The 25,492-nt window shown below is 48.3% G+C and overlaps 1 protein-coding gene across 8 annotated transcripts in view; it reads right to left on the bottom strand.

The window, feature by feature from the left end:
- Pitpnm2 (phosphatidylinositol transfer protein membrane associated 2) overlaps positions 1-25,492 on the bottom strand; it is a 100,663-nt gene that overhangs the window by 32,898 nt on the left and 42,273 nt on the right. For all 8 annotated transcript variants that reach the window (XM_055606279.1, XM_055606277.1, XM_055606278.1 and 5 more), the window contains one exon: positions 5,744-5,920. In XM_055606279.1, the coding sequence (XP_055462254.1) occupies positions 5,744-5,821 (78 nt within the window). In that variant the 5' untranslated portion in view covers positions 5,822-5,920. The remainder of the gene's footprint in view (positions 1-5,743; positions 5,921-25,492) is intronic.

Here is a 25,492-nt window from a genome sequence, read left to right on the forward strand (position 1 = left end):
AGGAAGGAAGGAAGGAAGGAAGGAAGGAAGGAAGGAAGGAAGGAAGGAAGGAAAGGAAGGACAAACTGATCCTGGATTGTGGACTATATTTGAAGCAAGCAGCTATACTCTGGCAGACAACTTGGCTTTCTCCTCTTACAGCAGCTCTGTACCAATGACTGTGCCAACTGTGTGTCTGTCAGTCTTTATTTCCCATGCCCTCGAGCACAGAGACAGAACCATAGTGACCCACATTTGCAGATGGTAAGGTGAAGGCTAAGAGAGATGGTGATTCTGTGAGTGGAGAAAAATCCAGGAGTCCATTTCTGCTGTCTGGTGCCACTTAGTGTGTGGTTCTTTGTACAACAGCAGAAGGCTAATACACTGGGGAGTTTGGTGAGGAGATGGGCCAGACACAGATGTCAGGGGTCAGGGGTCAGGTGCTAGAGCACCATTCAGAGATGAGGTACAGAGGTTCAGGAAAAACTGAAAAAAACAAAACAAAACAAACAAACAAACAAACAAAAAAACCCAAAAAACAAAACCAGCAGGAGCAGGGAAGGCTCTTCCATTTAAACTTACACAGCACTTACCCTATCCATTCAAGCAGATCTAGGCCTGAGCTACCTCTAAGGTTCATGCTAGAATGGCCAGCATGCCATCCCTCCTCCTCACAGGTTCTACAGAGACTACTCTGCCCTTATAGCCTCTATGGTATGTGACTGCCCTTCTGCTCTTGTCCTACTTGCCTCCTCCCTGGGTTGCTCTGTCCTTTCCTCTTCTAGGGACAACAGTTAGTCAACCTCGGGCAGGTCCTAAGTCCAGGATGAACTTATCTCAAGAGTCTTAATTAATTACATATATACAGCCCCTAGTCTACATGAGGCTACACTTTTGAGATTGTATGTGAATATGAATTGGGGGCAGACACTAGTCAACCACTAGGTAGTCATCTTGATGACCTCCTATAGTTAGCCTTCAAGCTGTCTGTCAGAGAAACGACACTAACAAGGAAGTCCCGTGCCTTCTGGAGCGATCCTCGTGTCTCCTGCACAGCCCCACAGGCCTCCTCCCAGAAGTGGTGACTCTATGAGATTACCACCTACAGTGTGTCCTCAAGTCTTATGAGTACTTGAGTTCTGGGGTTGGAGTGTGACTGTGTAAGGGACAAGTGGGTAAAGGGCATCCTGTTCCCATCCTAATGCCATGACTTCAGAAAAGGAAGGGAAGTGGCAGACTAGGAGACTCCACATGCTCCAAGTGCAGAAAGGCAGCCATATGCAATTCCAGACAACGACCAGCGGGCCAGCTGTTTAAGCCTGGACAAGCTCTTTGACATCTCTGAGCTGCCTTATTTGTGAAGAGGAAGAACATTTGCCAGCTGTTCAGGTCACTGTGGGGGCTAACCGGGTGATGTACTTCTGGAATACACAGGCTGCTGCCATCACCAGGTGAGGGCTATGGATGGTTGCAGTCACTCAGTGAGATGGGTATGGAGACTTGGGGGCATCAAGGGTTTGTATCTGTACAGCAACCCCACATAGCACTAGGGTACCTCCATGCAGCCGATGCTAAAGGAAGGCTAGTCAAACAAATCAATAATCAATGGGGTCTAGTCCTCACAATCACCAGGATTCTGAAGGTGGTGACCTCATTTAAGCTGACCCTCCAAAGACTGACCCCTAGGACTCCAGTGCCCATAGTAATAATGGGGTAACATGTCCGTATATAGCTGGGGCTTAGCCATACCAGAGAAGCAGGCTCTTCTTAGCTTCCTCTGTGCTCTGCTCACACAGGAAGCCACTCTCACATCCTTGCCCACCCTTGGAGCCTTGGGTGGGCACATAGCCCCCAACCTCCATGAAGAAGGAAGGCTGCACAAAGAGAAACCCCTCCCTAGTCAGTGCTCTGAGAACTGTCCAGGGTACTGACCAAGCCCCTTGGGCCATCCCCAGGGCAGAAAGGTCTTGCTGAGCACCCTCTAGAGAACAGCACAGATAGTGGCAGTGATTTCCACTAGCCTTGACACCACTGGCACAGAACCTCTCAGGCAGGGAATGGCTCTCTCTGTCTTGCCATCTTGTCTTTTCCACAGCCTGTTCCAGCTGCTACCAGGTGAGCCTCCTTGCTATTCTTTCCATGGAAATGTCGCTGTCTCCAAAGGCCCTGCATGGAATATGCTGGTTCTTACAGCATCTACCTGAGGTGTACCTAGACCTGTCTCCTGTTTCTCAGCTCTTGCTGCTCCTGCCTGGTTTTCATCTGGTATATCTACAGTCTTCCCTGATAGTCTTCACACAGGCGGGGACAGAACACTACATTACTGTGGCACAACTGGCACAGTGAGCTGTGCACGCATTCAGGTACAGCCTGTGATTGTGACATATGTTCACCCTGCAAGAGTGGGCCCTCAGGAACTCTTGAGTTCTGATGCACAGAAGACAAAGCCCATAGCAGGGGCAGAGGGAGTGAGCAGAGAAGCACACAGGAGAAGGAGCTAGGAAAGAGGCAGCATAAGCCCTGTAGCAGCAGAGAATGCTGGGCCCACAGAGACAGAAATCTGGCTGTGAGTGGGTATCTCAGGAACAGGAAGAACACAGGCACCCAGGTTCCAGACCCCACACCTGGATTGCCTGAGCTGGCCTCTTGCTGAACCACCTGTTCTGCCCTCAGGCCTGTTGGCCACAGCTCACATCACTTCCAATGAGGACCAGCTGGGAGAAGGGGTGGGGCAAAGCAGGCCTCCTCAGGACCTCCCTCCCTGTTCTGGATGAGGACTCCCTGTCTTTCCCCACTGTCTCCTGTATTCTGGTCAGCCGTGGGCCCCCTCATCTCTGAGGCTGATAGTGGATTCCTCCTGACCCCACCAGAAGCCCAAAGCTTTCTAGGACCAGACAGAGCCCCTGGGTGGTCAGGGAACTAAGTTCCAAATTTGGCTCAATTTTCTTATCTGTAAACAGTAACCTTTCTTCTGAGAGCCCTTCCAGGGCACTGCTGTTTAAGAAACTAGCTTATGTAAGAAATTGAGAGACCAGACATGGTGGCACATGCCTTTAATCCCAGCACTCAGGAGGCAGAGGCATGTGAATCTCTTGAGTTTCAGGCCAGCCTGGTCTACAGAATGAGTTTCAGGACAGCCAGAGAAACTCTCTTGAAAAAACAAAAACAAACTAACCAAACAAATAGTAATTGACACCCAGGGAGACTCACTTGCCTATTCCCCAGAGCCAGGACTCAAGCCAGGTTCATCTGGGAAAGCCCACACTTTCTCCTGTAGAGCTGGATCCTTAGCTGTGCTGTTGTCTGGAAATGGATCACACTTCAACCTCCAGAAAGCTGCACACACAAGGGTCCTTGATATCAAGATGGAATCATGGTCTTTCTGTTTAAAACAGTCGCCTTGGCTACTCAGGGACTCAACTCCCTGCCTCTGTGCCACTGTGGGCCATGAGGAAAGGCTGGAAGAAAACCTTAGTTATTTGGGCAGACTGTGGGGTCCTGTCACAGAGAACCCAGTTTTAAAGGGGCTACAGTGGCCATGAAAGCTTTCAGAGAGGTATATCTTAACTGATGGAAACTGGAATGAGGCTGTGCATGCATGTGTGTGTATTTGTGCCCATGTGTATATACTTGTATACATATATGCCAACATGCTCCTTGGGGCTCCCTCTGGCCATGATAGCTAGCACTTGGCCCAGAAACTCCTCTCCTGGCAACATCTGGCTTGGTCACCATTCTGTCTTTTGCGCACATACTTGTTCACTGGAAGGGGCACAGGGAAAAACTCTGAAAGCTCAAAGCAGCATAGAGAGGCATTTGTGAGTGTATAGACATGCATGGCCTACAGGGTAGGAGACACTTCTTGGTACAGTCCCAGCAGGAAGATCAGTGTTCAAAAAAAGAGACAGTATAATGGCCCAATGGGCTGTGTGGTCCGGATACAGATCTGAGTGTCACATAGATGAGATTGACTGGAAGCACAGGACTGATGCTGGGAAATGGTAGGTGTTTGGAGCTCCTGAGTAACAATGACACTGTGCTTGAGAAATACTTTGGGGGCACTCCAGTGGCTGAAGGTCATGCTGCTGGACCCTGAATATCCAACCCAGAAGCTGGGGGGTGGGGGGGTTGCACTGCCATGGCAATGGCCCATTGCTAGAGAGAGAGCTAAGAAGCTGCAGGACAAATGGCAGCATCAGCAGATGAGTCTGCTCCTTGAACAGACTGTGTTATTTCCACTGTGCTCAGGGCTAGGACCTGATTTAAGCTCTTCCTCTCCTGCTCTCTAGAAATAATTAAGGGGTAAGTGGTTCAAGAGGGAACTGAGTGGCGCTTCTGAAGCAGCTCAGAGCAAACAGTCCTCAGAGAGGATGGGGGCACTTCCTGCTCTTTTCCCAGCTGAACCACTCCTATGGGAGCTGGCTAAACTCTAGTCACTTCAAGCTCCTCTTAGACAGATTCTGGGTCCCTGGACTGAAGGTGCAAGCCTATCAGAAAGGGGGAAAGGCAGGTATAGTGGCCGGTTCTTTTAATCCCAGCACTCGAGAGGCAGAGGCAGGCTGATTTCTGTGAGTTTGAGGTCAGCCTGTTCTACAAATTGAGTTTTAGGACAGCCAGAGCTACAGAGACAAACTCTTGTCTCAAAAAACAAAGAGGTAGAATCCCTGAAGGCTGTAGCCAGGCCCCAACCCTATGTGCTGAGGGGTCAGGGTGATGCAGTTGACTAGAGGTCTATACACGGAGAAGCCAGTCAAATACAAGTCCCAGTGGGTACAAGGAACAGGAACAAGAGGCTCCAACATATCCAGAAGAGCCAGAGCCAAGCAAAAGCTGGCTTATAATTGGTGTAGAGGCTCTGGGCCCTAGGCATGGTGAGGGTTGGTCAGGGAGAAGGGTAGCTGTGAAGCTGGCATGGACAGGGCAAGGACTCCAGTCAGTACCCCAGCAGCGTGAGCAGTGGGCAGGTCTGCATCTGGGTGAGAAACATGTGGAACAGCAGGGAATGGAATCTGTGTTCGTGGCTGAGCCGGCACTGAGGAGAGTCCAGGAGTTTCTCTGGGAGTGGGCATGACTAAACTGGTGATGTATCCCATTCTACCATCAGACCTGGGAGCCAGGAGCCAGCATGTGTGTTTCTGGGTCATCAAAGTTTGCTTCTCTTGCTTCACATGCTCCATCTTCAATGGGGTGTTGGGCTAAATGTGTCCCTGATCCCTACCCTGAAGCTCCAGCCGCCAGCATGATCATCTACGGAAGCTGTGCATTTGGGAATTAGAGTCATGAGAGTGAACCCCCACAATGGGATTAGCTTGTAAGTAGAAGAAAGACTACTGCTACATGCCCACCCCAACATGAGGACATGTAAAACTCAGGAAGACAGTTCCCATCAGAAACCCACCCTACCACACCTTGATCTGCAAAGTGGTCTCCAAAGCAGCAAAAGAGAGTCCCTCATGTTCAAGCCAAAGGGCAGGATACTTTGTGACAGCAGCCTGTGAGCCAACTGCTTTACAAGGTGATGGGTGGTAAATTCAGGGGGGTGTTAGTGTTATATGGCTGCGGGGAACATCATGACGGCAAGATAATCTGATCCCACGAGAGCCCAGTGTTTCTGTGTGCCTGGCATCTGTCTGGAAGCCAGATGTACAGCCGAGATGCAGCATCCCACAGACACCAATAACAGTCTGTGTCCACAGGCAACACCCAGTAGTGTAGGCTAGGACCCATGCAATTTAACCAGGTCCAGTGGCCTCTTCGCACTCACCTGTATCATGTACAGCTGGGCAATGCGGTATTCCTCCACAGTCATTGGCAGGGGAATCCGGTATTCCTTTATGATCATCTTGGAGTCCACACCTTCCCGGCGGCAGGGAGCTGCGTGCTTGGGGGGACTTTCTAGGCAAGATTCCTTAAATAACCATGACAGAATTCACTGAGGACCCTTGAGAGACAGAGAGGGGAGGGACACAAGAGTCACTTTCTGAGAAGTCTGGTGGGCATGCTAACTGAGGAAAGCCAAGGTCTAGGCCTAAAGCTAGATTTTCGTCTCAAGCCTCTCAAGCCAACAGTGACTTGGAGCGCATTCTTCGCCTCTCTGGCTTGTGTTTCCTTGTTTGCTAAGCAATCTTGAAGGGCTACAGGAAGGTGTAAGTGAGAGGCCATGTGAACACCATCAACAGCCTCCGGGAGGTAAAGGGGCAGTCTGCTCCCTTAAGAGCATGGCCACCTCAGAGGTTCAGTACTATTAAGAGAGGCTGAGCAAGGCTTCCCAGATGGGAAGGGGTGGGACAGGATCACACCAGGGATGGCAGTCATGGTTCATGGTGACCTGGGGCTGGATAAATGGTAAGAGTAGCTCAGGGTACCAATCTATGCATAAACATCATCATGGCTCTCCAGCACACAGCTTCCAGTGGGCTGAGAAACCTCAGATCAGAAAATAGGATAGAAAGAAACCCTTTACAGCACTTAGGGAGACAGCCCTAGAGATGGGTCAGGGCTGGCCTGTGTCAGCCTAAAATGACCAGAAGGCAGGAAAATTAACCCAAAGCTCACAGGGGCCACCAACTCAAGTTCCCATATCCATTTGGGTTACAGTCCACATGAAGATCTTTACAAATCCTGTGAAGCATCTGCTGGCCAGAGAAAAGACAATGCCTAGAACCACAGGTGATCTCAGACCTGTGGACATCTCAGAACCAGTGTGTTCCCTTATTGCGATGGCTCCAAGTAAGTCTCATCTTGTCATCTGAATCATGGAACTCAGACATACTCTAGACAGCAAGCAGTCTGCCCTGGCTACCCTTTCAGGCTTTTAACCAGTCGCTGACATCAGACCACTCTTTCTCTTGGCTTCCTGGCCCACCAGGGAAGGCTGTAGGCTTCCAGTCTAGGGTCAAAGCCGGGTCTGCAGGTTAGACAAAGCACATTCCTTAAAAGTCTCAGTGTCTCAAAGATGTCCAGGAATAAATCTTAGCACCTCGCCAGCCTGCAGATACCACTAGTCTCTTGGCTATGGCAGGCTCTGTGATACTCTCTCCAAGACAAGCTGCCAGGTGAGGTGTAACCACACAGATGGTGTCCGCCCTTCCACATGCAACCCAAAGACAAAGACATAGCAGCAACACTAAGGCCTGGGCTTCTGGTGGTTCCCACAACCCAGTGGAGCTGGGTTATGAGCAAAGCTTAGGCAAAGGGGCATTCTGAGGACTGTCAGACAATGAAGGCCAAGACTGCAACTCCATCCCAGGCAACAACAGAGAGGACTCAATTCCAGGAGTAACAAAATGTGACAGGAGGTCACAGTTTGGCATTCCCTGTGGGTCCTAACTTCAAAACTTAACATTATTCTCCTAGTCATGTGGCCCCTAGGACAAGTTGCCGAGAGGGAGGCAAGAAAAGAAACATAGAAACTTAGTATATATGCTGCTTAAATAAGCACATGAGACCGAATGAGAAATAATTCAACAATAAAGAAAGATGGAAAGTAAGCTAGATGAACTCAGGAGAATGGGAAAGAAAAAAATATGGCTCCTGTTCTTAAAAAGATATACCATAATAAATGAATAAATAGGCAAAGCATAATGGACAACTAGAGATGCTGTGGGTGGGTTTAAGGAACTCACGCAAGAATAATAACACAAAATTGCAGCCATGGAAGCATCAGACTCTAACACATACATAACTGGAGTATACCTGGAGCAAACAGAAAAGGGGACCTCAGTACTGAAATTGGCCATAGAAAGCTTTTTATTTTTTTATTTTTTAATTATTTATTATTTATACAGTATTCTGCCTGCATGTATGCCTGAAGGCCAGAAGAGGGCACCAGATCTCATTATAGATGGTTGTGAGCCACCATGTGGTTGCTGGGAATTGAACTCAGGACCACTTAGGAAGAGCAGCCAGTGCTCTTACCCTCTGAGCCCTCTCTCCAGCCCAGAAAGCTTTTTTTAAATAATTAAAATTTGTTATGTGTATCATGGCGTAGGTATGTACACACACACAAGTGTGTGCACATGTGAAGCCAGAGGTCAATGTGAGGAGTCTTCCTTATTATCTCCTCCTTATTTTTTGAGACAGTGTATCTTGCTGAACCTGGATTTCACTATTTTGGTTATTGTGGCTGAACAGGGAACTCTCAGGATCTTCTTGTCTCTACCCACTTCCCCAGCACTGAAGTAAGTTGTATGCAGTTACACCTGGCTTTTATGTGGGTACTGAGTGATTTGAACTCAGGTCTTCCTGCTGGCACAGCAAGCACTTTATTCAGAGTCATCTCGCGGCTCCTCCAAATCTTCTTAAAAGTAAGCAAGATAATAATTAAATTAAGGGCCTAACCCTACAGATTAGCTCATATTCTATGTTCTAGGGAAAAACAAAAAACAGATGTTACAAATAATAGCAAGGCACGTTCTAAAAAATTAGTTGACCTTAAAGGATAGAGAAAAAGAAGTATAATTAGGAGGTCCAGAGAGATGGTTTGGGAAGAATCAGACTTCATAACACAATTTTAGAAGCCTGTGGAATAATATCTGCAGAGTTCTTAGAGGCAGAACTTAAGAACCAGAATTTTATACCCAGCTAAACTGACATTTGGGTGTAATGTTAGCAAATACTCTGAATTATGATTTAGGGGCTTAAATCCCAGCACGTGGGAGGTAGAGGCAAGCGAATCTCTGAGTTAGAGGACAGCCTGGTCTACAGGGTAAATTCCAGCATAGCCAAGGCTACAGAGAGAAACCCTGTCTGGAAAAATCTCTCTGTGTGTGTGTATGTGTGCGCGTGTGCACGCGCGCGTGCACACACACACACACACACGCACACACACACGCACACGTGCATGCACATGCATATAAAATCTCGTATTAAAATTCAACAACCGTGTGTGTGTGTGTGTGTCTGCTCACATGCATGCCTGTGTGTATAAAATCTAGTATTAAAACCCAACAAATTAAAAGATAAATCAATCATGGAAAATTCATCCATGTAAAGCCATGATATAAACAAAGTAATTTTGCAATCATGGCAATTATGGTTAATGAAGTATATGAAAACCTCAACAATGTACACAAATAATAATACAATTAACAGAAACTGGGAAGGAAAGCATGAAGGTAGAAGTATAAACGCCTCAACTTTCACAGCATAGAAGTTGGTTCATTACATAGATAAAGAAATTAATGTGGGATGAATAGGCAAATATGGAGGGCTTTTAAGAAAGTTAAATTGCTTCATATGATGTGGTGGACATGAACTCATACATTTATCTGAGCCCACAGAACATATAATCAAGGGCTTAGTGGTTAACATCACTTGATTCTTTTACAGAGGACCAAGTCCCCATGTCAGACCTGTTACCACCACAGTCACAACAGCCTGTAACTCCAGTGTCAGGGGGACTTCTATAATCTGTAGGCATTTGTCCTCATGTGTGTGACACACACACACACACACACACACACACACACACACACACACACACTCTTAAAAATAATGAAAGTAAATCTTCAGAAAGAAGACAAACGGTGAACTAGTGTGAATACGTGTCAGCTCATCAGTGGAAACAACAGGACTACTCTGGGTGGGCAAGACTGCTCAGTGGGTAAAGGCACTCGCTGCCTGATGACCAAAATTTGGTTCCCTGAAATCTATGTAATAGCAGGAGGAAAGAACTGACTCCACCAAGCTGCCCCCTGATCCTCACCTATGTGCCCATCCCCACATTATACTGATGCCATACACATACTCACAATAAACAGATATCTGAAAGGGCCACTTTGGTGTAGGATGGAGAAGTGGGGCAAGGATCTGACCAGACTCTTGATTTCCACTTAATTTTATTATAAACCTAAAACTCCTTTAAAAATAAAACTTATTTAAAGAATTAATGACTCCAGCTTTTTAAGAGTCCTTCTCTTGAAAGCAGCATAGAGGTTCTAAGCACTGGAAGACAGAGGTATTAGGGAGTTGTTATTTAATGGTCAGAGCTTTCATTTAGGTGAAGAATACACTTTGGAAGCAGCAGTGGTGATGGCTGCTGAACACTGAGGATGCTCTTAACACATGAAGTGGAATGCTAAAGGGTAGCTATAAATAGCAAACTTTTCCTTTTCTTCCAGGCTGTCGCTGGAACCTAGGGCCTGAGTCTGCAGAACAAGCATTCCATTACATTGCTGTAGCCCAGCCTTTTAAAATGGAAACTTTTATGCTATATATCCTTTACCATAGTTTAGAAGTCCAAATATAATACATTAAGACCACTTAGTTGCTCATTTTAATGCATTAATAGAATGAGTGTTTGAATTGCAGCCCAGTAAAGCTATTTTTAAAAGTCTTTTTCCACCAGGTGGTGGTGGTGTTACATGCCTCTAACTCCAGCACTTGGGAGGCAGAGGCAGGTAAATCTCTGAGTTTGAGACCAGCCTGGTTTACAGAATGAGTTCCAGGATAGCCAGGACCACACAGAGAAACCCTATCTTGAAATTCCCCCCTGCCCCTGCCAACCCAGAGCTACCGCCAAAAGGTATATATAAAAAAGTCTTTTTCCTTTTGCAGGGGACTGTTAGTACAATGAAGAAAATGTTTTTCTCAAGTTTAGTAATTCTTTTCCATTTTATTTTAGATATATGTAAATAGATGTGATGGCTAATCTTGGCTGTCAAACTGAATCAGCTGAAGGTTAAGTAGCTGGACACACTGGTAAAAGGTTTCCTTGATTGTATCATGAATTGGAAAGACCGCCCTTAAATCTGGGTTATTTGAGGTCAGAAAATACACCCTAAATCTGGACCACACCTTCTTGTGGCAGCCCATATAAAAGGACATGGAAGAAGAAAGCTTTTGTTTCTTTGCCTGCTTGCTCTCACTCTTGCTGGCAAGTTCACCTACTCTGCTGCGAATGCATTCCTTCACTGTTATTAGAGCCCACTTCTTTGGGATTCTGGTGTATACCAAAGACCAGCCTCCAGGACTGAACCAGCAACTACCAGATTCTTGACCATCCCTTTGGGAGACAGCCATTACTGGACTAGCTGGACCACAGCCTGTAAGTCACTCTAATAACTCCCTTTTTAATATAGATAGACTCGTTCTATCACCTAAAATAAAACTGATAAAATAAATTTAATCTTTTATGTGCTGGGGACCAGGCTCAGCTTGCACAAGTCAGCACATGTCTGTCTGTATACATTTGCTGGATGCAAGCGAGAGTTGCCTCCTGTTAGTAGACTTTGGAGTACCTCATACTTGTACTTTTCTACATGCCTTGAGGTTGGAAAGCAGAGTTGAAGCTGTGTGTGTGCAAAGGGGCAGTGATGAAGGTCACTGGCCACACCTGCCTCTCTTTGGCTGTGACTCATTCTGGGGCCAATTGCCTACTGTCTTTGACCTTTTGTTTTATCTTCTACAAACAGGGGTGAGAACAGCTCTTGAGGTGTCCTGTGGATGAAGTGTGACATAGCACAGCAAGTCTTAACCCACTGTTACAATATTCAACCCATCAGGGTCAGGAAGACCAGTCATAAGCAGATGGCTATCCCTGGCTAAGATGCCACTCCCAGTAGCAGACACTAAATCCACTGACTTGGACCCTGAGGGTGGGGCCCGACGGAAGAATGACCTAGCATAAATGCTTTGCTGGCTGGCCTGATAGCCCCACAAGGTTCCCTTGGTCTGGCTGATTAATATTATTGTCTTTATCCGGCCAGACAATCCCCAGTGTGGAGAAGGAAGAGGACTTGTGTCTGCTGTTCCTGTCCCCACGTCAGACAAAGCCTAACTCAGGCAACCTCATGACATCCAGCCCAGCAGTCTGGGTGTGAGACAGACTTGCTTCATCTTATCCCTGCTGGAGCTGTGACAGCACAGACAAAATATACTTCCTGCTGGCCACAGGGTGGCTTTTGGGGCCTGGAACATCAAGAAGCAAGATGGAAAATGAAGGTCTCCAGAGGCCAGTTAGTGGGAACCAGACCAATATCTGCATGTCCACACATGCACACTTCACAGAGCTATTTGGGCAAGACAAGGACCTTCTCTGGAGCCTCAAACAGGTCTTAGCCTCTACTGACACCTTCAGGTGTCAGACCCTGCTTTCAGGACCTTAGAAAGTAGACCATCTCCAGATTCTTCAGTGTCCTTGATGATCTGACAGGGTCAGAACATGCCAGAGTGAAGCCACTTGGTGTGCCATCCAGGAAGGCCGTGGAAGTGGGGGCGGAAGGGGGGAGTCCTAGACAGAGTGCACACTATGAGCTGCTTCCAGGGCAGGGACCAGGCAGAGAGGAGGTGTGCTGGATGTCACCCTAGAAATCAAGGTCCCAGCTTCTCACAAGAATGCAGAAAACTTGGCTGAGCTCCTAGACTAAGAGCCCAAAGGTCTTTCCAATGAATGAGCCTTGCAGGGGAAGGGCAGAGCCAAGCTCCACAGGTAGAAGGCACACATGGGAGCTTATGGAGGATTATGAGGGTTTGGCTATAAGGGAAGGGACAAGCTGGAAGAGGGCAGGTCCTTCAGACACCCTGAGCAACAGGGAGAGCGGGAGAATTGGGTTTACAGAACTTAATCTGTTTTTCCAGGATTAGTTGGGGTTTGACGTCACAGACAAGAGTCAGGAGTGAGACTGAGCAGACACGAAGGATGGAACCCATTCAAAAGCAATTCATTGCATTCTAGCTATTAAGTCTGGAAGCTGTTCGAAGCAGGGTCAGCAGGAGCCTTGACTCAGGCAGCTTAGAGGAGACTCGCTGGTGTGTGTATGCACAGGAACCTGCTGGTCCCTTGGTCTCCTATTCTAGAAAATCCTACTGGTTCTGTTCCCAAACCCCTGGTCCCCAAACAGGATCCAAAGAGCATAACAGAAACCTGCTACCTTTGTCCATCTGTATCTAGTGATGAAGGGGTTGAAAGGGCCACCCTTAGGGCAGACGGGAAAACCAGCTCCTCCATGTGGAATGCCTTGGGTACAGCTGCTCTGGATGTATGAGATCAGCCTTGGAGGAGAGGGCACATCATCCCAGGACCCCTAAATCCTGACCTTTCGTTCTCTCGGTACTAAAGATTGTATCCTGAGAATGTACCTCATATGCCAGGCAGGCATGATGAGCTACACTCCAGCCCCCAGAGGCTTCTCCTGAGAAATGTGGGCTGAGCTAAGGAACACGTAGGGCCCTGGTCTGTAGGGAAGAGGCTGGAGTTGTCACCTCATACTAGATTTCAAAGGCTGATCCTGGCTTCAGGCCTCTCTTCCTCTAGCAGTTTTGCCCTCCTGGGCAGTGGCCAGGGTCAAGAAGAGCTAGAGTACATGGCCACTACTACCCCAGTGTCCTCCCCCACTCTGAGAAGCATACAACCTTCCTTTACTATGCATAATGCAGAGCCCGCAAGCCCTGAGTATTGCTGCACTCACCTTAAGTCCCACAGAGGGCCCTTAGTCTCACCACTGTGCACCTGAGGTGTCACACTGGAGTGACTGCCAATCCATTGTGGAACTGGTCACCAGACCTCATGGCCAAGCAGACTGTAGGGACACCACTGTAGTGTGGAGCTCTGTAGGGTATTGGAGCTATGACCTCACCCCCAGGACAGTATTGGGAAAGCAGCAGATACTGAGGACCAAACAGCCTCGAGAAGGTGTCCCTGCTGTAAGCTCATTCTGCCACAGAGAAACAGAGACATGGGGCGGGGCATGACTCCCTAGCTGGCAGCTGTTGGATGCTCCTTGCTGCCCCGGCTGCCTTCAGCCAAAGAACTGTCAATCACACAGCCCACCCTAACCATCCTTATGCCAGCATCAGCCACCCTGAACACACCATAGGCCCTTGGTGAAATTACACAGCCACCACAGCTGCTTGCTCCAGCTCCTGCAGGCAGAGCCCCAGCCAGGACGGTTTCAGCTTGCACTGGGCTCTTTGCTATCACAGGTCTCAGTGAACTCTCCATGACTCTGCAACCCTTTCCATCTAGACCAGAAGGGGGCATTCCTCTGGCGTGGCTGGAGCTAAACAGGCAAGCTGTGATAGGTGCAAACACAAACCTTCACTTGCAAGTCAGGTCCAGCGTGACTGTGCAAAGCAGCTCTTTTTTGGCTATAAAAGCAAGGTAGCTGTTTGGCTCTTTTGGGACATCTCCCAGCCGTGCTGCCCTGCTTGGTGTTACATTTAAAGGCTTCTCGATCAGAGTCTTCTTTTTTTTGCCTCCTTTTAGTAGTGCAGAGCAAGGGTTAACATGGAGAAAGAAGCAGAGGCAGAAAAGTAACAGCAACAGTGATAGTAGAGAAGCCAGTGCACTGAGCTGTGGAGCAGGCAGCTGTGTGACAGCCAAAGCCAACAGTTGAACAACCAAGGGAGCAGCCAGGGCAGGAACAAGGGAGATGGGGAGATAGTACAAGTAGAGAGGGATAGAGCGCTGAACCTGCAGAAGGATAGAAGGCTATTTGAGTTGCAGGCCATTTGAGTTTAAGAGAGCTGTTCAGCCCACAGGAGCTTTGGACACATTCCCTACAAGGAGGGGCTGAACACTTGCTGTCAAGGGCTGAGGAATTCTCATATCAGGGCCACCAGGAAGCTGAGGCCAATCAGTGTTTAACCCTGACAGACAGGGAGGGGCCCACAGGGCTACACTTGTACAGCAGGGGGGTCTTTTACCAGAGACATGCACTAGGGGGAACCACCTGCTACTTCTGCCAACCTGCGGCAGCTGCAGCTGCCGCTGTAAAAATAGAGGAATACAAAAGCTGCCTAAGACCGGGCCCAAAAGAGCATTTCATCATCACCTTCCCACAGTTCCTATCCTGGTAACCCAGCCAGCTGACTGGCAACAAGAGCTGTGACCAGTTATCATGCTGCTTGCTAGATTTTACCAGTAACTACCTCACTATTGTGGGTTCACACTTGTGTGGGCCAGCCTTACGTAATCAAGAGTCTGAAGTGATACCTCAGGAGGGCCCGGCTCCTGTGATCCCACTACATTAAGCAAGTTTCCACATGTCCTGCTTTTGAATTTGTATGCTCTGTTTACATCCTCCAATCCTTTCCTTAACGGCTGCCTTTTAAATAGATGGAAGAGCTCTATACAGGGGCCCTGGCGCTTGCAGGCAGATGGTTTCAACCCAGGACTATATTTCTGTCTGCACAATGTTTTCCCACTCACTTGGCCAACACACCCACCAGTGACCCTCAGCTGGAGTCCTCTGGGTACAAGACTCTAGCACCAAGCTCTCTGACTCATTCGGGGGCCTGTCAGCTGCAAGTTCTGATTTTCTTTCTGTTTCTGAACCAGCAAGTGTTGTGCGGTCTGCAAGTAGCCCTGTGGGGTTCACCTCAGTCTAGAGAGCACAGAAACTGGGGTTCCAATTCCTGCCCTTTAAACCTTCCTTGCTTATGGACTAAAAGGCACACACCCTGAGGCTCTGATTTTCCTGGCTAGCAGGTATGGGCTCAGCTGCTTCTGGGCATCCTGGGGAGTGGGGGGTGGGAGAGGTGGGGGGTGGGGGGAGGGTAGAGCACCGGAACCCTTTTATTCTGAGAAACTGCCCAGTGCTCCTTGATTATAGTCAATGGGATGTTTCTCCAAGACAAACTCCAGAGCACTCAGTATGACTAAGAGTTGGGGTGTCAGTCTTCCTGCCACCTGCCCTCAGCTCTTCATGGTTCTGTGAAGACGATGGAAGAGAAAGCACAGTGTGCCTGATGCTACTTTCCTACTACCTAGGGGCCTTAAGCAAGCACTGCAGTTCCACTGAGCCCTACCCAACGGCTCCACCCTGGAGTTGCACATCATTAAAACCTTATTTCTTCATTTACAGACCACTGCCCATGCTCAGGCTGCATCAATTCATCTTCCCACTACCCTGAGTCAGAACTATTACCCTATGGATTTACTTCTGTTGTGGGCACAGAACTTACACTCGCTGCAGTTCACTTTCTGAAGTGGCTGCTAATGTACTCAGAGCTGTGCAACCAATACCACTAATTCCAAAACAATTTCTCCACTCACAAAGATGCCCTGTGGTCACCAGTATTGCCTCTCCATTGTCATAGTCCATGCCACCTCCTGACCCCAAGGCTTCCACTAATCTGCTTTTTTCTATCTACATTGATTTGTGTATCTAGGTCCTGTCTTATACCTGGAGTCTGGTTTCTTCTGTCCTAGGCTCATGCTATACTACAACAGGTCCCATTCCTTTTTATGGCTGAGCGAGTTGCACTGCGTGGCGACAGCCCCGGTTTATGACCTGGGAGACTGTGGCTTTGTGTCTCTGGAGCATCTCACCCACAATCTCTCAGTAGGTGAAAAGTCACATTTATCTTACTTCCCAGCCAGGAAAGCAACTTGAGAACTGAACCATTACCTTCTTAATGGGCCTCCATTTGTATAAACATATACCTCAAGTATTAATACTCACACAATACAACACAAATGCACTTAGCTTTCCCAGCACAGTCTTCCCAAACATAAAAGGCAAGAGTGTTGGGAAGGAGTCACGGCCACCAGAACTGAACACTGTATGTTGAGAGCTAGTGATGGTTACTGAAGGCTGAATGCAGACGGCATCTGATTTGCACATACCAGGAGTGCACAGAGCAGCTTGAAGGCTTTCCCCAGAGATGTGTCACTGAGAGAGATTATTTGCCTCATTTTCTTTCAGTTCACTTTGTAGGGGTGCACACTTCCCAGCAAGGCAGAGTCTAATTAAATTCCATCAGAGAGGGGCTACTGGGGGTTTTTGTAATGTGTTGAATGATACTAATTCTGTTAGAAACCAAGGCTGGCAGGGGGAGGAAGGAGACCACCAAGAGGAAGGGTAGGAGGGGTGAAGAGGGCTGGATAATAAAGTGTAATGATACGCCTATACTAAGGACTATAACGAAACCCACCATTTATATGCTAACTTTAAAAATTAACTGAAAGAGTAAGCAAGGAAAAAAAGAGAGGGGTGGTGTTCCTTCCCAAACAGGCCCCTCTGCTCCAGCTCTGCTCCCCAGACAGAGGCCTAAAATGTCTCATGTTCCCCCCAGATCCGTCTAGAGACCAAAGCTCCACAGCCTCGCAAACATGGTTTTGTCCCTCCAGTTTCAACACAGCTCTCTAACCTCACCTGGTAACGCTCAAGCTTGGTCATCTCAACTTCATACCCCTAGCCAATCCAGGAGCCAGGTTCTTTGGTGGGCACTGATGGTCCTGTTCCTGTGGCCCAAGAGAGACAAGAGTACTCAAGGGAACTTCCAGCCACTGGACGACAAGTAGCGAAGTGTCATCAAAACATGGTGGGAAATAATTATTCTTTCCTAAAATGAAAGCACTAACAGCTGTTGACATGGATGAAATGAAAAGGCCAGTTCCCCAAAGACAGAAGATTGCATTTCTACATGCTGCCTAGAGCAGATACATCTCTCTAGAGATGGGAGATAGATTGGCAGTGGGGACAGAGGTAATGGTTAACAGACCTTGCTTCAGCTTTGAAAGGTGGGATGCTTGGGAGGTGGCTGGTGATGATGGGTCACACTGTATGGTTATCTCCCCCTGCCCCAGACAGGGTTTCTCTGAGTAGCCCTGGCTGACCTCCAATTCAGAGATCAGCCTGTCTCTGCTTCCTGAGGGCTGGGATTAATGATGTGAGCCTCTATTGCCTGTCTACATGTATGGCTGCTCTTAAGGCTGCAGAACTGGGCAGAACTAAACAACTCGGCCAGTAAGCATTTTGAACTTGCATATTTTGCTACAATTACAACCCAAAGCTCTGCTAGGGGCCACAATAGAGGGCTGTGGGAGGTCCTGTAACAAGAGGGGCCCAGACCCTTAATTCTTCCCTCCATCCTCAGCCCTGAACAAGCACAGCCATCGCTCCCTGTCTTGTGAGTGGGGTTTTACTTCTGCCTCTGAGAGTCCCTGCAGCCCCAACCCTGCCTGTCCACCTACAAACCACAACTCCACCTCTGCACTGCCCTGGCTGCTGCCTTTCTAAGATACATAAATTCCCTCCCACTGCTGCTGAGCTGTTGTTGTGCCCCTAGAGTACCCATTTGTTCCCAGGGCCTGGGCATGTCTGTCCCTTGTCATCCAGTCCAAATGTCACAGTCCTCTTGCCCCTCTTTTCTGAGTGGCTCTGGCCTCCACCTGACCCCTCTTGGTGTCTCCTCTGAACCTGAACTGCTCTGAAATGACTTCTTCACTCCTGGCTCTTTCCCACCACTCACAGGGACAGAGCCCTCCTGGCTTACTGGTTGCCATTGGTTCAGGAGCCAGAGGAGCAGATGAACAGAAACCGCCTGTCTGTGGGGCTCATTCTTTATGCAGCAGGCTCTAGGCAGCACTTAGTAGGTACCTAAGAAAGGCAGCCTGGTAAAGGCTGCCGGCTCCTTCTCCAGGCAGACAGTGCTCCTAAACAGGCAACGTGTTAATCTGAGCTGCTCTGTTAGCGGTTCCTTAGAGCAACTGTAAGCATCTCTAAGAATAGTGCAGCTTCCCTGACTGCTATGTCCCTGTTTTGTGACAGCGTCTGTGACTCAGACTTCTCATGGGGCCAGGGTTGCCTCCCCAAGGGTACATACAGGGGCACTGACAACAGTGGTGGTGAAGGGGCAGCTAGCTCCTTGGCTCCCTTCCAATGGGTAGACTGGAAGAGGCCTGCTTGGACCTGGTGAAATCCAGCAATGGCAGGTACACAGAATACTCCAATCAAGACAAGACAGCAACAGGGTAGCCAAGGGTGGGTGCCTATCATTTATATGCTAACTTGAACAGAATGCTACAATATTTAGTTTCTGACCAGTGACTCAGGCCTAACCAACTATACTCTTGGGCTCAGCAAGAGTCCCGAGTATCACAGGTCAACAATTGGACCTAGATCTTGCTCCATCTCACTCTGAGTACTATGGCCTTTTCCACCAGGCTTCCAGGGCTGCCAGGAACACAACATGCCTGGAAAGTTTCCCAGGTAACTGGCTCTTCTTTACAGAGCTATTAGCTTCCTTTCATGGCCCCCATAAAACCCTCTAGCTGGTGATGGATGCCCATCCCTCTCCAGGGAAGAAGACAGGAACTGGGAAAAGAAATCCTGCCTCTGAGCTAGGTGCGGGCAGCTGCTCAGGATGCACTCCATCCAACTCTGAAGTGGGTGGTTCCCACAGGCTATGATACAAGCAGCACTCCTTTGAATTAAGCAGTGCTGGGAAAGAGCCCTATCCGGATTCTGAGAAATGTGGTCAAAGCTCCCCCCCAGGCTCCCAGGCTAACAACTAGTTTGACAATTGCTTGATTTTTAGGAAATGCTCATTGGGAACCTCAGGCAGGAAGAAATGAGTAAGCAGAGAAGAGTCAAAGCAAAGCCCTTATTGTCCTTTAAAAACATACACACACACACACACACACACACACACACACACACACACACACCTGACAGGGCCAGGGCTGTGGCTGGGTCCTCCTTCTAAGCTGAGGACCCTGGAGAATTAAGTATCAGCCATCTTTACAGAGCTGGCTTCACTTATGTGGGCTCCAGCTGCTTTTCCTCTTCTTTCCGTGGACACTTCTTCCATGTGTTCTTGTCCCCTCTGCGCCATTCTTTCCACCATGTTGCGTCCTACAGGCCATCTTCACAGTCTGCTTCCACACATCAGCCCTTTCTTCATCAGGGCTTCTGTTATGAACTTCTGTTCGGTTCCTTTTCAGATTGCTTCATCGTCTTCAGAGCCTTTTCATTCCCGCTCTGGTCTTCAGCTTGGCCTTCTGCTCAGTGAAATGAGTGGAGCATGGCTGTTTATGGGCTATGCTTCAGCTACAGCATCCGAGGCATCCCCAGGGCCTGTTTCTGCAGAGAGTCATTTGTGCTGGTCCTGGCTCATGGTGCTCATCTCCTCTTACCTTTTCGTTTGTTTTGTTTCCTGCATTATTACAGTGCCAGACTCCAGCCCAGGGTCTTGTGCACACCAGCCAAGCACAACCAGCTGAGCTACACTCTCAGCTCAGAGCTAACTGTTTTCTCTAGAAATGACTGGAGGACATCTTTGATACTTGGGTATCAAAGATAGTTGGGTAACAAACAAGAGTCTGTTTCTCTAGAGAGAACTTCCATCTGCCTTGTCACCTGCCATGAGAGTCTAAGTCAGAGGTTGTTTTGGAGCAGGAGGTCTAAGTTTGTCGTTCTTGTTCTTCCCCCCTGCTCTTCGTCTTGGATTGACACTGGGCAGATCTGTTTCCTGGGGCTGCCATTACAATGCACTGTGAACTGGGTGGCTTCAAGTAATGTCAGTTTCTCCTCTCACAGCTTTAGAGGCCACAGGTGTGAAACCAAAACTCCCAGGCTACCTAGGCCTTGTGGCAGGAAAAGCAGAAATGGCTAGGTCCAGGCTTGCCAAGGCACAGATGCAGTGCTTTTCCATCTGAGGCAGGGGTTACCCCCATTCAGAGTTCCTCCATTCAGTGTTCAGCTGGAGGGCAGCATTGTGCCATCTTGCTCACCAGCACATAGCCTAGCTACAGAGGCCATCCCATGAGTACCATGGCAGCCTGGGTCAGTGCCACAATCTTGACAGCTGGTTCTGGAGCTGAGAACAGCACCCGTGAGGTTTGGCTCACAGGAACGAGATGCCTCAAAGGGATCTGGCCTGTAGTCCTGCTGGCAGGGGCCTACTGAAGTGTTCAGAACTTCCTAGCAGCTCTGCCCTCTCTGTTTCGGAGCATGTGTGCCAGCTCAGGGGTAGGGGCACCCAGAGGATGTGGGCACAGTGCAGGCTGAACACAGCACATAGTCCACCTTGGCCCCAGCATGCGGCATTACAATGGTGTGCTCGGCAGGCCTGCAGCTCAGAGCACCTGCACCTGTGCTGCCAGTCAGGAAACGCCCTGCCCCATGGGGTCCTCAAGCCTCCTTTCCCCAAGGGGACAGCAGCACTAAGCATGACAGGACTTCTCCTTGCCTGCTCCTAGGCCTTCTCCATGACACTGCCTCCTAGGAGAAAGGGAAGTGTAGAAGGGTGTGTGGGGGTAGCCGACAAAAGGGGCCATGTATGTGGAGGGGAGAAGGGCTTAGAGCATCTCCCAGGACTCTGATATTAAAGGTTCCTCATATGGTCAGAATCAAAGAAAGAGCACAGTGCTGAAGATGAGATCAGCAGCAATGCCAGTGCCTTTTGGACACTCTGAGGGGGAATCTGTTTACATCACTTTCCTAACTCACAGTGGTTGCCTGCAACCTTTGGGACCTTTGGCCATCCAGGGCTGGCAGCCATGGGAATCTGCCTCTGCCGTCATAGGGCATGCTCTCTGAATCTGTTCCTGTGTCTTTACATGGAAAATATATGTCTTTAAGACATATTTCTTAACTTTTTTTTACTTTATTGATTGTGTACAAGTGTGTGTGGTTTTCCCCACTGAGCCATATCTCCAGCCATAGATGGAAATATTTTCTTTAAAAGTTTTTTTAGATTTATTTATTTTATTTTATGTGCTTGAGTGTCTTGCCTGCATGTATGCCTGTACCCCAACATTATGCCTGTTGCCCACGAAGGTCAGAAGAAGGTGTTGGATCTCCTGGACCTGGAGTTACAGATGGTTCTGAGTCACCATGTGGGTGCTGGGAACTGAATCTGGGCCCTCTGAAACAAGAAGCTCTCTTACTGCTGTATGTTTCTCTAACCCTGGAAATATTTTCTAATACTGAATCTTCCTTCCATTCTTGGAATAATCTTATTTGTGTATATTTACTCTTGTAATATTTGGCTGAATTAAGCTTGCTATTATCTTACTTAGTTTTATACTTTTGTTGAGTTCTGGAGTTATTCTTCTTTGGTTTTTGATCCATTGTCCCTGTAAGATGAACTATAACATCTTTCTGCAGGCTTGGAAATAATTAATCTTATACAAGAAGTCACTACTCTTGAAGGTTGGAAAAAATTTACTCTTTTTGGGGGCATATTTTTTTTCTACTGAGCCAAACTTACTCAGAAAGTCATATATTTCATGGCTGGGCATAGTTGCAAATGCCTGTGATTTCACAGACAGTCTGGACGCTATAAAATCATGTCAGGCCATATATTTCACTTAGGTTTTCCAACATTTTGGCAGAAGTTGCTTAGCTGATTCTTCCCCTTCCTTTAGTTCTATCCTCTTTCTTGTTAGTCTTCTATCTTGTGTTTGTTGCTTTGTTTTAAATCAGACTTCCAAAGTCTTACCTCAGATTTTCAGTCTCATCAAAGACTGGTTTTTGTTTTTTTGAACCATTGATGAGTGTAACTTAGTTTTGTGACCTTATGATTCTGTTTACTTTTTTTTTTTTCTAAGACAGGGTTTTCTGTATAGCCTTGGCTGTCCTGGACTCTCTTTGTAGACCAGGCTGGCCTTGAACTCACAGAGATCCGGTTACCTCTGCCTCCGTTAGTGCTGGGATTACAGCCATGTGCCAACATGCCCAGCTGACCTTATAATTCTTTGAATAAATTTTTTTGTTTGTTTGTTTCTTGCATTTTTAGGTTGAGTTCCGTAATAGTCTTACTTGTCTCTGAATAAATGGCTATGGGGCTGGAGTGACTGCCCATCAATTTCTCAGACTTTTAACTCCTGACCTGTTCCCATTCACTCTCAACACTGCAGCTGAAGGTTTCCTTCAGTTTCCCTCCTGGTTTCTGTCCATCCCAGCTGAACAGGGCAGCACATGCTCTCAGAGAAAGGGATCTGGGCAGGTAGAGAGAAGAGCGGCACAGCCTCCACCAGGTGCTTCATCTCAGCACTGCTTTGAAGTTCTCAAGGACCTCTCTGTTTTCACAGAGGGGTCAAAGAGAACATAAGCCATGTAGCCAACGCTACAGAGTTACGGGCAGCCACACGGGCAGCCGCGCCGTCTGCAGTCCAGGGGCCACTGGGCTCCTGCCATGCTGGAAGCTGGACGCACTCCTGTGGCAACAGGAGCCTTCTGATTCAGTTCCCTTTTCACCTGAGCCAGCTAGGATCTCTGTTACTGGAAATGACCAAAGCCTGACTCATCCAGAGTGATACATCTTTGGGGCCTCTTCATGTTATCTGATGGCTAAGCAAACCTGCTCCTCTTAATAGGCAGAAAGACACAATTCATTTTATACCCCAAGGCCCAAAACATGCTTACAGATTCACAACTGGTTATGCAGCTTTGGCCTGTATCAGTTTGAAATCCTCTGCATTGCCCTCATATAGCATGAGGTGTAAATCTGGTTCTAGAAAAGACCCCACACATGTCTAAGGGCGGAATGCACGCGGAGGGCAACATGATGCACTATGTGCTGGACATATGCCACCAGCTGTCAAATCTGGTCACTGTCTACAAAGCTAGGGAATTGCTCTAGGGCAGCATTGTGGGTCTCAACCCATTGGGGCATGACCCATCCTTTCACAAGGGTTGCCCAAGGCCATCGGGATACACAGACATTTATATTACAATTCATAACAGTAGCAAAATTACAGTTGTGAAGTAGCAATGAGAATAATTTTATGGTCAGGGGTCACCACATGAGGAACTGTATTAAAGGGCTGCAGCATGAGAAAGGGCAAGGCACTGCTCCAGGGCCTGAAACCACCTCAAAGAAGTCACCAGTCCAGGGGGCCTCAAACACTGCCAGCTTTGTCCCACCCACTGTGCATGGTACTATGCAGACTTGGTGCTAAACAGATACAATACTCGGGACTAAAATAGCACCCGGCTTGGAGACATCTTGATGCAGCACTGTGGGAACAGCAGGCTCCTATGTACACACAGTTCCACTCTGCATGCCTGTTTGTAAATTAATCTCACATCAGTAGACTTGGCTCAGATACCCATGGTCCCAGATCACTTTGAGGCTAAAGTGGGCTATAGGAACCTCTATTCCACCCTAATCAGCTCCTTTGAACAGACCCAGTGGCTCTCCTTCCTGTCAGGCTCTCTCCAGGTACTCGCCTCTTGTTTTTTTCCTAGGAAAAGCTCATTGGATGGGGGACAGGGATTCATTAGGAGTCCTATCAACCAGTGTCCCAGACATACTAACATGTAAGAGATATACCTGTAAGACATGTGAGCAAGACGAACAGAAACATACTGGCCATCAGCAGGTCCTCACCTCTGGGATTTTCCCCTATGATGTTAACCTCCCTGTACTATCAGAAGCACCACTTATCCCAATCTGCGTGACTAAGCTCTAAAGGACTTGGGCTCAAGTCACTATGGCAGGGATGTGTCTTGGGTGTGGGTCAGGGAAAGTGTTATCAGTTTGAGCTGGCCACTCTTGGAGTGTGGCACACTCATGGCCTCAGTTTACTGGAAGGAAAGCTAATGCCTGAATTAAGCCAGGCTTTCAAGCAGTGCTGGTAAAAGTGCAGGCCCATGTATTAGCTTCCTATTACCTGGGAGACAAACAATTTTTTTACTCAGAGCTACTCCAGAGTGCTCTGTACTGGACTGATCATGAAAGCCTCATCCAGGAAGACAGGTGTGAGGTCAGTGGCAGCTCACCCAGGAGGCCTCCTTCACAGTCCAGGTCAGGTTATCTGCCAACGGCCGCTGCCAACATTAGGAGGCTGGAGATCTGGCATTGTTCCTTCCACACTAAGATGGAAAATAGCTGAGTTGTGTGGCTCTTTTCTTCTGGCAGGTAGGCCCTCCTAGTTTAACAGAAAGGTTCTTCCTACCCTGAGGGATACTAGACACTCCCAGAGTTTTCACTGAGAGGGGGCCCTGATGAGGGATGAAGATGACCTCAATGCTAGGCTCTTTGCACATGCCACACTGAGGGCCCATGTCTTTGTTACAACAGATGCTGTGATGACAGAGGGTGGGAGAGAGCATCAAGGTTTCCCCACAGAACCTCGTGGACCCTGTACCTAATGTTCACCGAGGCCTGATCCAGCCTGGCATTGAACGCAGGTGTTGAGGACTGGGAGCAGGGGGGCCATGTGCTGCTGGATTTGAGGTAGCTCAGAGCTGGGTGCTAAGATGCCAGAAGCTTCAGGGAGGTGGTAGCACATATCTTTAACCCCAGTGTTTGAGAGGCAGGGGTAGGGGAATCTCTGAGTTTGAGGCCACCTAGTCTACTGAGTGAGCTCAAGGACAGCCAGGAGTACACAGAGAAACCCTGTCTTGAAAAACCAAACCAAACCAAACAAAACCCAAAACAAAACCACCCCACGATTCCAGAAGTCAGAGTAGAGGCAGCATGTGCATGAGAATGGTGCATGCCTGCAGACCAGTGTCCTGCAGAGACCCTTGGGACTAAGGCTGGGGCAGTGGGACCTAAGGCTTCTGAGAGCTGTTTCTGCTGCCTCAGACAATGGCTTCTGATGCTGGTTACCTGCCCAGGCTGCCAGGCACCCCAGGACTCATGGAGGCCAGGACACTGATGGTCATCATTTATCTGACTACTTCCCCATCCTGAAGCCCCACACTCATCCTAGCTGAGGAGTGAGCCAGGGAGGCTGCAGTGGAGAAGAGAAAGTGGTCATCTGCTGGTCCTGAATTATTAACTGAGGATGGGGAGTGGGAAGGAGGAGAAAGGAGAAACAGAGGCAGGA

The sequence above is a fragment of the Psammomys obesus genome, unplaced genomic scaffold, assembly GCF_907164565.1.
Source record: "Psammomys obesus unplaced genomic scaffold, mPsaObe1.curated_primary_1811, whole genome shotgun sequence".
Taxonomy (NCBI): domain Eukaryota; kingdom Metazoa; phylum Chordata; class Mammalia; order Rodentia; family Muridae; genus Psammomys; species Psammomys obesus.